Source organism: Centropristis striata, chromosome 7 (genome assembly GCF_030273125.1).
Source record: "Centropristis striata isolate RG_2023a ecotype Rhode Island chromosome 7, C.striata_1.0, whole genome shotgun sequence".
In the NCBI taxonomy this organism is placed as follows: Eukaryota; Metazoa; Chordata; class Actinopteri; order Perciformes; family Serranidae; genus Centropristis; species Centropristis striata.
In genome coordinates, this window is record NC_081523.1 from 26,933,146 (window position 1) to 26,946,772 (window position 13,627).

General features: G+C 38.5%; 1 protein-coding gene across 2 annotated transcripts in view; it reads left to right on the plus strand.

Annotated features, from left to right (window-relative positions):
- Positions 1 to 13,627, plus strand: part of adgrd1 (adhesion G protein-coupled receptor D1) — a 39,493-nt gene that overhangs the window by 20,063 nt on the left and 5,803 nt on the right. For both annotated transcript variants that reach the window (XM_059338239.1, XM_059338238.1), the window contains 5 exons: positions 7,166 to 7,239; positions 7,837 to 7,960; positions 10,432 to 10,535; positions 10,670 to 10,781; positions 11,295 to 11,448. In XM_059338239.1, the coding sequence (XP_059194222.1) occupies positions 7,166 to 7,239; positions 7,837 to 7,960; positions 10,432 to 10,535; positions 10,670 to 10,781; positions 11,295 to 11,448 (568 nt within the window). The remainder of the gene's footprint in view (positions 1 to 7,165; positions 7,240 to 7,836; positions 7,961 to 10,431; positions 10,536 to 10,669; positions 10,782 to 11,294; positions 11,449 to 13,627) is intronic.

A 13,627-nucleotide genomic window follows, 5' to 3' on the forward strand; every position in this document is an offset into this window, starting at 1 on the left:
GATTTCAGATAATCAATTAATCCAGAAATACCAAACATTCACTAGTTCCAACTTTTCATATGTGAGAATTTTGTAATCTGTTTTTAAATTGAAAATCTTAACATTGTTATTAAATAGTCTGAAACTTAACTTGGCCTTTTTGTGACCATCTGAATACAGACTTAAAACAGAAAGAAATACATTTTTCTAAAAAAAAAAAAAAAAAAATCTGTATGTAACCTTACTATTTATTAAAAAAAAATTTACTACTGTCTATATGTTTCTTTTTATCTTTTTTTTCATTATTATTGTAATGCACCTCCTATGAAAGCAAAGGTTTGATTCCATTAAAAAAAAATTAAAAAATTAACATTTCTGTGTTCTCATGCTAGTTATGAAAAAAATTGAATAATCACTGAACATCGTCAGCTAAAAATGTTATTTACCCTTATTTGATCTCACATATTTCCCACGTTCAAACTTCTCTGCAGAGGCTCAAAATCCATCCCTGAACTTACATATGCACAGAAAGCAGGGAACTATTACAGTGGCCTCATATAAAAGCCTGTGGGAACGCATGAATTCATGCATGGAGAACCTCTCCCGTTGTCATGTGAGTTTAATTCTAAAGCTCATATTTGTTGTTTTAATCACTTAATAGACACAGTACAGTATCCCTGTGAATGCCCACAGCTCACCTGGTCAACAATCACCATCTCTGGCTTGTTTTAATTGCCCCAGTTTTCCTCACACCCTGCATACCTATCAACACGTCTCGTTGTTTTCAGAGTCTACCTTGGAGACTGAGCTGAGACCACAGCTGCATGTCTTATTACATTTCCCCTGAAGGAATGATCTCACTCAAGGCCAGTTGTGTTTTTGCTGCATGGACTCAGATTGTTACTCCACATGCTGTATGTGGATCCACTCAAGTCTGCCGTGTGATTGAAAAGCTCTGTGATAACAACACAGAGATCTGCACTCCATCAGAGCGGCAGGTTGAGTCACTGCGATGCTTCCACACACTGACCTTAAGGTGCTTCGATTGGCAGGTTTTTCTCAAACTCCAGGTCAAGTTTTGAGTTGTGGTTGGTTCTTTTTGAGCCGGCTGGACTGAGTAATCCGACACCATACCTTGGTGCGCCTTTCCCAGACACAGCGCAATAAAGCGTTTCCTTCCCTGGCTAAATTTAAGAGCAGTCAATGCAGCTTTCGGGGAATGCATGTATGCTATTACGCAGAACAATTCAGCCATTGTCAAACTCTTCTGTTGACTCATATGTGACCTACTGTACACCTCCGGAAGATGAGTGTAGCCTTAAATAATATCTTCATCATTATGTAAGTGTGATTGGTGAGTTTTGGTGCTGTTATGGGCCCTGCTGACAGCTGCACTGTTAAAAATTGATATCTATACCAAATGCAGAAAGCGGAGTCCAAATTACACCCTGGCTCTCTGCGCTCTCAAATATTTGGAACGTTTGAGGGAAAAGGAGAAGATCACTTACTTATTCACTCACACTGTTGTGTCATTTTTTTCCCAGCTTTTTAAATTTAGCACAACTGAAGCCTGTATTTAGACTTTTTTGCTCTTTTGCTCTTGTGGTTGCATATTTTTGTAGCAGTGCAGGATGGAATGAGTGGGTGTAGGCAGATTTTTTTTTTTTACAAGTAATATTTCTTATTTGTTCAAGGTCCACTCACTAGTCCTTCATGTGGCGTTCAATTGCATCTCATGTTCTCAAGCTAATACCAAGCTCTGGAAAAAGCTAGTAAAAGGACCAATAATAAGGACTTTGTTTTGTCAAATTGCTGTTTCCAAGCTAAGGTCAAGAATGAAGGCGCAACATTTATTTTCTTTCAGTTAGAACTCTTATCACATTTGATTGAAATAGGTAATACGAACTGTTACACATTAAAGTGTCTAAAAATGACTCGACTTGTGTTTTAGATTTTGTTGAGTTGTCATAGAGAAATACATTGATTTGATGATTTTTAATCATTTGGTTGCCTGTTAATGGCGTCATATCCCCTCTGTGTTAGCACAAAGGATTTAGTCATTCGATGTCTTAAATGATCAGAGAAACAAGCTGAGCAAACACCAGTGTCATCTGTCAGCTGAACAGCAGCCGAGAAAGTCTGATTTTTAACATGAAACTGCTTTATTCAGTGTTTTTACCTATTTTAATTCTTGGATCCATTTGTTTAGGAGAGGACGAGACTTTGAAATTTGGCTCCCAGTAAAAACCTTAACATTTAAATCTTAAGTTATCAGAGATGTGAGCTAAAGTTAGCAGCCGCTTAGCTTGCGGCCCCCTCCAAGACGTCCTTTGCGAGCGAGACAGCTTTGGAGAAACACTGATTTTTATCGCCAAACTTATTTTTCTAGTGCTTTTACCAGTTTTAATTACTGGGTCCTGTTGTTTTGAAGAGGAGGAGACCTCTGCAGATAATTTGGCTGCTGGTAAAACCCTTCTTAACGATGAACAATGAAGAAATCCTAACTGGGAGAAACTGACAGCAGGTGTTCCAGGCTGCAGCTGGACCACATTGAAACTTCATCTTTTGTTATTGTTTTGATTTAGAGACCCCTAGCAGCAGAAAAATACATATTGTGCATTTAACAGTGGCTCACTGTGGAATATGTTACTGCAGAATTGTGTGTGTGTGTGTGTGTGTGTGTGTGTGTGTGTGTGTGTGTGTGTACTTGGGTTGTATTTTTCCAGCCTGTCTGTTTGGATTGACTGTTGAAACAAGCATAATGGGTGGTGTGTAGCTTTCTCCATCTTTTCTTTATTTGCGCCTTTCTCATGAACCAGCTGTCAAAATGTAAGATTTAGATTAGCTTGGAGTTGCCCGATGTCTTGGGATTTGCAGAGACATATGCTGTCGGCATTTGCTGAAGCTGGCTCAACCGCAGCGAGGCTCCAGCTTCCAGCTCTGCCAGTGATGGGAGGTCTGAAAGACACCACAGAGGACGGAGAAGCTTGCATTTATACAAATTGCTGGGTTGTGTGTGTCATCTGCGACTTATATGCTTTTGTGATGCATGAGAGTGTTTATTTTCCTTCCTCATTGTTTCATCCATGTGGCTCAGCGCAGTCATGAAGCAGTGAAAGGACGAGGCGTGCTGTGGTTCAAAGGGATAGACACATCAGACAGCTGCCAGCGGCTCTCATGCTGATACTGAAGGCCTTTTGCTGATCATAACTGATTGGTGTGGTGGTAAATCACTGGTATGGGTGTGTTTCCATTAGCAAGTCATCAGGATGCAACACTGAATATCTTTTATGTAAAACATTATTATATTATACGTATGTTATGATGATGACATGGCAGCTCAGAGTGTTGGTTTCCTCCAAAAGAGTTGCATCATGAGCAGCTGTTCCAACTGCAGTCCTGGTTAATAACACCCAAGACACACTTCATGTGTTATAGCTGCCTCACGCAGAGATAATTAAGTGCATTTACTCTAATTCTTATAATTTGGAAATACTTGAGTATCCATTTTACCCTTTTTTTTTATACTTCTACTCCACTTTCAGTTGGGCTCTGTGCTTTTTACTCTGCAACATTTATGGTACTACTTACTTTTACTAGATCTTTAAATATTAAACCAGTGGTTTCCAACCTTATGGGCTTGTGACACCTTACAAAACATTCTGTGTAGTGTGGGCCTCCTGTTAGTGTCAGATGTCTAGGAGATGTTAACAGATCCACAAATAAGTGATTTACACCCTCTAAACTTATTACTTTAAAAGAAAATGACCAAAGAAAGAATGATCAAATATTTCACAAAAAGAACAAAGATTAAAGAAAAGTTAAAATAAAAAAAATAATTTGTCCTTACCACATTAAAGGAAAACTTTATGGATTTTCAGCCAGCTCATCATCATCAGATGATGAGAACAAATGCAAAAGACCAATTTTTTGCCTCTATTAGATTGTACCGCCGAAGGAAAAGGGGGAGAAATAGAGGTGATGACATGCAATAAAAGGCTGCTAAAGACTCAGCCTGAGACTTTGGGTGCATGCTGTACCAGATAAGCTTCCAGGGAACCCAATTCAGCTGACTTTAGCTGGGAGCCCTGGGCACTGGCAGCCTGGAGGGAAACCAGGTGTCATTCATCTGCATATTGACGCTGAAAAGTTTTGTTTTCATAACTGACGACGCCTAAAATTTATCTTGTGGCACTTTGAATCACTGGACTAAACTACCTAGCTGTAAGTAGGTTGTAAGATTGTAAGTAATAATCTAATAATGTCATAAATGATAAAACATCTGTCACCGGGGCCATTTTTCTGCAGAATGAGTTATATTATTTTGGTTCTGTAGGTACAATTTTATGATAATAATTTTCCTACTTTAAGTGTGGTTTAATTAGATAAGTAGGCAAGGCAAGGTAAGGCAAGTTTATTTGTATAGCACTTTTCAACAACAGGGCAATTCAAAGTGCTTTACACAAAGCATCGAACACATTTAAAAGAGACATATGTAAAATGACATTCAAATATAAAAATTTAAGACTAAAAATGAGCAGATATAATATTTATTAAAACATATAAAAGTACATTCAAATATAAAATTTTAAAATTGAAAGTGAGCTGATAAAATATATATATAGTTTTAAATATCAAAGTCTCTACTCATATCGCTGAATGGGGGGTGCATTTAAAGTAAGCACTGTAGACGCAGCTGTGGTTGACAGCAGGACACAGTGACATAGAAACACCAGAAACACTTTGATTTATTGGCCTCTGTCTCTCTGACCCTTCCCCTCTATCAGCCTGTCACTCTGTATCACTCCGCTGTCACTAGCTTTCATCCTCTCCTTCCTCTCTACGTCTGTTCTCCTTACGAGGCTCAAAGTGATTTCCAATGCGGTGTTTGCTGGCCTTCTGTTGTTAATAAAGACTTGGAGCACCCTCTCCGGTCTTGGCTGGTGACTGAGGCCTCGGGGCACAGAGGGAACAACGGCCTGTGCGCAAAACTCGGGCAGATCTCCGAGTGCATTTTAACACTCAGCAGTTACTTTCAGGTTCCTGCACCTCTGCTCAGATATCGACTGGAAAACACGCACTGGATAAACCACAAACAAACAGTTGCTAGAGAGGAAGTGTGGCCAAACTGCACCCCTTATGTGTGATGGTCTGTTAGTCGATGTATATTTGGTGCATATCCTGGTTTGATAATGATGGATTGTTCCCCATGAGCCAGGGTTTACATTCTGTGCTAAATGTGGATAATTAGTCTTCCTTCATTGCACAGGAACAGTAAAGGTTCAGCGATTGTAGAGAGCATGTAAAGCAAGCCTTACAGTGTGCCAATTACAGTTTGTCTCTCTTCCATCTGCTTTCATTTACACCCAACAAGCAATGTGAGTTATTAAAGCCCACAGGGGAGCTGTAAATTCACTCGTGGGGTTGCTTGCTGCTCCTCAAAGCTGGCCGCCGGCTTGTGATGACGGGGTGCATTTACGGCGCTCTCTCGGTTCTTGGACCCATTGTGCTGCCTGTTCTAATGGGCCACATGAATATCCAGCCATCGCATTCAACTCCAGGGTCACAATACATGATGACTAAAGAGCTGCATGTGCGAAACAGACAGAATGAGAGCAGCCATTTGGTTACACAATGAAGTCAACGTATTGTGCTATGCTTTGTAATATGAATCACTGAGCCTATGGGCCAGGAAACAGACAGCCTGAGTGTCAGTTTCACTCTCGCGCTCACTTTTTCCAGAAGGAAATAGTGCAGACGCAGTCCATCTAATCATACACTTATTCAGTCTGAGAGTCCAGGCTCGGGGAATGGGAAGAGGTGTGCAGTCTCTGTGTATACACCCAACCAGCCAATGAAAGTGTTGTTTTCTTCAGATGACAGATTGAGGAGGGTAGTGGTTTGACCTGAAACTAGGGCCAAGCCCCAATTACTGCATTCTTGCACTGCAGCCATTAGCTCACTGTCTCCAGGGACTCCAAATCTCATATTAAGGCATGACATGGAAAAAGTGAGTTATAATCAAATAAGATTCTTGAAGACAGTAGGGATTTTAGCTCAGTGTAATAATCACCTTTGTGTGTCGATCTGGGTCTTGTCTGTCCTTTAGTGTGATCTCAGACTGCTTTAGTTGAAGCCTTCTTTTAATGGCATTTAAGCACCAAAAAAAGTGTGAGTTTTTTTTTTTATATCAGAAGCAGGATTGATAAAGTGGTTTAGACTTCTTTAGATACAAAAGCAAAATACAACGTTTTTTTTTTTTTTTTTTTTACATGTATTTGTATCTTATTTTTTACGTCAATGGCGTTGTATGAGTCCTAAAGTCAGTGTATTACTTAAAGTAGATGTTTGTTGGCAGTTAGGAGAAGCAGGCAGCAATACCTGCATGAAAGCTTACCAATGTACTGCTGTAGATGACGTGAGGACTGCAGCTAAACATATGTAAGCCACTTTTAAAAAAGGCCCACCTAAAGAAATCAATATCAGTATGCTATGTTTAGAATATTTTTACAGCTTTACTGTGTAATTCTATGTTCTGGCCAAAGCCACCAGACTCCATTGACAAAAACAGTCATTTTACCTTGAAGAACATGGGAGTTGCTGGTATACTGCTGTATTGATTATTTAGTTGTTTGTGTAATTAATTATGTAACTTTGGTGAATATGAAATGACCCTTTATATAACCAGGCCACACAAGTCACACAATAACACAAACAAACCAAATGATTGAGGCAGTGGTCGACTAGTAACTCCTATGTGAGGTAAAATTACTGTTTTTGTCAATGGAGTCTGGTGGCTTCAATGGCACCATACTCCTGCCTGATTCTCCAAACTGGAGGCGCACCTACCGCCATCTTCTGTAGGTAATACACCAGATAAGTACATCCTACAACCCCACTTCAATAAATCAAAACTATCCCTTTAATGTATCTAACATATCAGGATCAGTTGGTTCTGTTTAGCATATGAATGGAAAGATATTTGAAGAGCATGATCAAAGAGTGCTGCTTATTTGTGTCTAAAATATTCAATGTTGTCTTCTTGATCATGACACATTTTCAAAACAGGTTTCTCTGAGTTTTACTTGTCATTTAATGAGCCAGTACAATGGAAAAGCAAATGTTTTCCAGTATCACATACTTTTCTTTTGCAATTAAAGATCCAAATTGTATCCATCTTTTTCAGAGTAAAGAACAGCAAGAGCAAGTCCTTAATCAGAGCAATAAGGTCTACCTCTACTGCGCCTTCTTGGACTATAGGTGGGTCTGTGTTTGTGATTTAGATGCAGCATGTCTCAATTATTTATTCACATGTAGTGCCAAAGAGATTTTTATCTTGATTGTCCAATCTTTGCATTTTCTTTGCTCAAGTCTTAAAGGCTTTAAATCATAAGAAATGATCAGTGATTTGGAAGAGGTGTATTTCCCTTCTCTTCTTTCAAATAAAAAACAGCCAGTGTCCCATGTGTTCTCGTTTCATGTGTTTGGTTTATCTTGAGCAACAGCACTCTGTAAAAATATGCCTGATCTGATAAATGGAGCCAAAACACTGTTTAGAAAGCATAAATCAGTTTAAAAGGGAGTGTATTTTGGTTTGATTCAAAGACTTCCTCTTCTCCACTCCCCTTTGCCCTGAAGCTCAAGGAATATGTGAATTATTGGATTGCCCTTTCAGATCGCCCCTGGCAAATTCAGCAAAAAACAAAACAAAAAAAAAATTCTGTGTGCCTCCCACAATGGATCATAGTCCAGCAGTGTTTCTATAAAAAAGAACCCTGGTTGTTTTTTTCCTGTATGTTTGTTCTTCATTCTTGTATATAGTTTCTGTAAATAATAACTAATTGTTGTTGTTTTTAGCTCAAAGGAGGGAGTATGGTCCAACGAAGGCTGTGTACGCTCAGGTGGGAACATGACCTACTCTGTGTGTCTGTGCAACCACCTTACCAACTTTGCAATACTGATGCAGGTGGTGCCTTTAAAGGTATGACATTGTAGCTACTAGCTGCTTTATTTTTTCCCTTTTTTTTGCATCAGGCAGTTATTTTCAATAAAAAAAGCTATGCTAAACTGACTGTAGACTACCTATCCAGCACCAGACAGCAGACAGGCAAAGTTAGTTAAGTATCTGGTGTGGAGCATTTAGCAGCTAAAGAAACAGATCTTTAACTCAGGAGCTTGTGGAGACTAAAACAGAGCTAAAAAGAGACTAAATATTGGTCTTAATTTTGAGTCCCCAAAAACTCTGCTTCAAATGAATGCTTATTTTGCTCAACATCTGTCAGATGTGTAATAGGTAACAGCTCTCTTACATGTACATACAGACCTGGCATTACCATGCATCTTAGGTAATCAATCACACGTGGAGAGCTCTAAGAGTGTCTGTTTACACCTGGCACAAGAATGCGTCTCCAAGTGTCTTCAGTGACCACTTGTGATCAGATCTCACTTACCACAGATATAACATAACATTACAGGAAAGTCTGTCGTGAAATCCTACATAAACATGAACTTTGGGTTCATTTTATGAACCTAAAGCTATAAGGATATTGTAAACCGACAGTTCCTCTGGACCTCTGTACCACCCCCTTTGACACTTCTGCACCCAGAGCTTCAAAAAGCAGCAGTATGTCTGTGCTTAGCACCAGAACACACATCACAGTTGATAACAGTTCTCTGCCCAAAAAGCATTTTCCGCATAGACCACCATTATAAAAGAGACGTCTCTAAACAGGAACTGCAACAAAATCAACTATTGCTGGTTATTATGACCTTTTATATTTGTAAAACTTTTTGACACACATGGAAAAAAACATGATTTAAATGCATAATATCGTCCCAAAAGAGTAGGAACATGCAGGTGCTGGGCTGCACAACATGATGGTGAACCTGACAGCCAGAAAACCTTTTTGGCTTTCAGTCAATTTTCATTCAAGTGAACGGGCACCATCTCTGAGTCCAGTATCCAGTCCTGGTGTTTTGCATGCTTGCTCATTATCGAACCGTCAAATTATCAAGACTTGCACTGGAATAGAAAGGAGCTATTGTTGATGTTATTAGTGACACCTGTGACCAATGTCCAAATGCCTGCTGTGAAAAAGACCTGGTGATGTTTTTCACTACTGTGCTGTTCATTTAATCTGTTATGGGGGAAAACAGCAAACCTCCCACTACTATTCAGGCTTATCCCTCTATCCTAGCCGTGTTCAAAAGTGTGTCCCTCCCTCTGTGTCCTCTGTGTCACACAATAAGTACATTTGTCGGAACATAATTGGACAGGAAAGAGTGGTTAACCACACAGAAACCACCGACCAGAAGCCCCCACTTCAGCATTTGGACAGTTTATCGTTCCTTCCTGTGGGTCAATTGTAAGCAGACCTACACAGTCACAATGTCGGTTACACTGGTGGTTTTATAGTGAAGTACTTCGGACAACCATGATTAAGTGTGGTATTTTTGGGTCACTGCACAGGTCAGTGCTCTGTTATTCAAGCACCACACTCTCTCAATGGACTGAAAACTGCCCCTTTGAGCCATCCTCTAAAATCTGTCCCCTTTAAACATCAGGGAAAACACTCATTCTCCTCTCTGAACACTGTCCTGCAGTACAAATCTGTGTACGTTATCACCACAGTCTAACTCTTTGTTATCCAAGAATATGAGCCATGGGAGTATGGTCAGCGTCCACAATGGCTTCTTTAAATAGAAAAGAGGACTTCTTATTGCAGCTAAGTGGGCCAGTGCTGTATTTAAGGAGCAGAAGTCTATTTGATGCTATACTTTCCTTTAGCCAGTCTCTAATTAGTGGGCTGCCTCATCCCTCAGCTGCAAGGGAACATCCCACATATCCCTTTTCTGGAAGGCTGAGACTCCTCTGCTCTCGTAATGACAAGGCGCATGTGAAGACAGTTAATGGAGAATCAAACCCAAACCCTCAAAATAGTCCAAAACAACATGAATGCATGAAGCTATACGCCATAGATATATGCAGATGGAGAAACATAATCTTTCACTAGTTAGTTTCTTGGACTATGTTTATTTTGTCTATCCTGAAATCACAACAAAAAAGATACTTGGGTGCACATGAAAAAACTAAAACTGTTAAAATATGTAAAATAAAATACACAGAATGTGTGATATTAGTCATATAACATTGGCTTTGTCTTATCCTTTGCACATGAGGATTTAAACCATTGCTTAAGCTTTATGACAGCATGCCCAGTCCTGGAGAGTAGCCTGCTTGAGAAACACTAATGAGAGTCCGTATTGTGTACATCATCATAAACTCCACGGGGCCCCTTTGAATTTCCTGGCTAATGAAACAGGCTGAATAAAACAGGCTGAACTAGCTTTGCATGTGTGTTAGATACACAATGAACCAACCCACCATGCAGGCAAGATAATCATGTTTTTATGTTGTCTTTTCCATTGTTGATGATGTGTCTCTGTACACAGCTCACTACTGGCCACAGGGTGGCACTGTCAACCATCGGTTATGTCGGTTGCTCAATCTCCATCATCTGTCTTGCCATCACTCTGGTCACTTTTGCAGTTCTGTCGTGAGTATCATCATTTTTAACAAGCTCTACTGTACATCTGTATTCAAAACATTTAACTTTTATGTTTTATATGGTAACTGTTCTTATTACCAATGTACTATAAGTTAATGTGAAGTTGTCCTGCTGCTCTGCAGGTCAGTGAGTACTATCCGTAACCAGAGATACCACATCCACGCCAACCTGTCCTTCGCCATCCTGGTGGCTGAGATCCTACTGCTTATCAGCGCTCGCTTTGACCCGGGCACGGTATGTACACAGAAAACAAAATTATTCTACCTCTAAGGGCAGCCGTGTATGATAATATATATATATTTTTTGACACTTTTGTTTTTCAGTTAAATTATATTTAAAAAAAATTAAGAAAATCCACCCCAAAAAATCATTCAATTAGGCCTGTTGTAAGGCCTAACTGAAAGCTGCTTAGCAAATATTCAATAAAAATGTAAAAATAATAATAAATTACACCAAAATGTGTGTTGTCAGAAGCCAATTTCTAAATTGAAAATAATCAGCCAGCGTGAATGATGATTATAAATGATTAAATTAATAATGAGTATTATGATGATGGGTTAAGCATGAAAGACAATAAATCTAAAAGGTAAAACATACAGTCCACTGGTGCAACAGAAAAAAAACAGAACAGAGGATAAATAAAAGTAAAACTGCAATTAGCAAAGGCCTTTTAATAATGATAAAGCATACATAAATAATGAATGAATGTTTGATAGTAAAAATCCTGATTTGTGTCCCCTATTCAAGCTGCCTTGTAAAGTCATGGCTGTCCTGCTTCACTTCTTCTTTCTGAGCGCCTTTGCCTGGATGCTGGTGGAGGGCCTCCACCTCTACAGTATGGTGGTCAAGGTGTTTGGCTCTGAGGGCAGCAAACACTTCTACTACTATGGCATCGGCTGGGGTGAGTCTGCTCAACAGCCTTTCATTACCAGATTGGAAATACAGGCGATATATCTGCTATATGTTGTTGTTGTTTTTTTCACACTACTTCCTACAAAAGATTTACAAAACTGTGTAAAGGAGCCCCTCCCTCAATACAGACAAAAGTAGAAGAAGAATGTGTTTGCATATTGAAAATTGTCAACTCAAACATAGTTAGAAAAAGACTAACTAACTAACATGACATGACATAAAAGACCATACAAATAATAAAATACAAGATAAGAAAATACATAGTAATAATATTAATAAAAAAATAATAATAACAGTAAAACAAATAACAAATATAAAAAGGATATGTAAAATAATAATAATAATAATAATAATAATAAAGACATACAAAATAATAATAATAATAAAAATAAAATAATTACATATAAATAATAATAAAAATAAGTTAAGTAAATAAATAAGTAAATTAAATAAAAAATGAATACATTTTTTAAAAAGTCAGTGATAAAATGCTGTATTTGCTTCTTAATATTTCAAAGATACCCTTCCTATTCTTTATGACTGTGTGTATAACATTTTGTGACTAATTTTGTGAATAAAGTATGCATCTTATTTTATCGTCCCTAATTTCACCCAATGTCCTGCCTCGACTTCATGCCAAACAATTACTGTAATAGGATTTGACTATTTTAAGTGACCTTACTGGTCAAATATTGTTTATGAAAAGTAAGTAACTCTGACCCTGCTGAATCTGCTTTGAGTTAAATTCCAGCATAACAATTGGCTCTCCTGATCTGAGTGAACTGGAGTTTGATGGACAGATAAAAAGAATCTGGGACATACGTATACTGTCTTTGGCTGCTGGGGAATGCATAGTCTCTCCTTCACATGCTGAACCCATTAGTGGAAAAACGATCCCTTTTTTATTACTTCCTTTCTTCAGGCCAGAGTGATTTTTCATTTTGTGTGGCCAACTGCAAATTATGTGCCGGAGACTTGTCTGACAGTTAGAAGTATAGCTGTTATACATAAAAAGCAAATACTCCCTTTATAATTAATTGCTGCTGCTATTAGCTGTGATAAAGGCTGTTGAGTACTTTATCTTTCTTTTCCTCCTTCAAAGTAAAAGTTTCCTTGTAGTATAGCATGCTGGAAACATTTGGAGCTGGCAAGCAAAATATCAAAAAGAGTTATTTGCAGGGAAATTAGAAATTAATAGCACTGCAGATAGTTGAAAGCATGGCGGATGTAAAAGAGTTAGCAGAGACAGGTGCTACAGGAGGTGGAGTTTACCGTGTTGGACTATATAATGAGTGTCAAAGTGTTTAATAGGGCCACGAGACTGTTTGCTAAAATTAACCAAGACATACTTGTTGGATGTCACTGTGGAGGTTAAAATGCAGTATGAATTATGTTGTAGCTACTGTTTGGCCTAGATGACTGTTTCTATTAGGCCACAGAGACATTTCAGTCTACTACGTTGTTTCGAGATCATTCCTAAATTTCTCTCTTGATCTCTAAGAATATGAGAGTGCTGATAAGTTGTGTTGACACTGTGTGTACTTTAATTAAAGGTTCCCTGTATAGTTTCTGACCACAAGTAGTGCTATGGAGCAATTTTTAGTCTCCTTTTTGTTATTGCATTTTGCATGCATGTGCACGCTTAAACACAACTGGGAACATGCAGTCATCCAACAAAATAGTGGGAGAAATAACAGGTTTATGGGGCATTGCCATAGACTGTGTAAAAAAAAGTAGATGTAGCCATCAAGACATCCACCCATTGCTTTTTGGACCACAACTTTTAAGCTTTGAGCTTGGGAGGAGTGCTTAGCTAAATATTAAGTCACCAGCTAACGCTACTATCTAGCTAGCTTGGTAGTAGGTTGCATCTGTAATTCAAGTTACACATTAACTGAGAAATTTCTGAGCAACCAAAATGTTACAGTCAAAACACACTGTGAAAGGGTAAAAGAAGAAGAAGAAGAAGAAAAGACTGACAACCCCCCAAAACAAGTTCACAACTATGTAAATGTACACAGTGCCATGAATATGCATTGCTGCGGCTGTAGCCTGATTGGCAGGATAAGGATTTTTCATCTGTTTTATTCTAAATAGGACCATAATTGTGAACATCATGCTGAATTGAAGAAGACTGGGAACTAGTAATTCAGACAATAAACTGATTA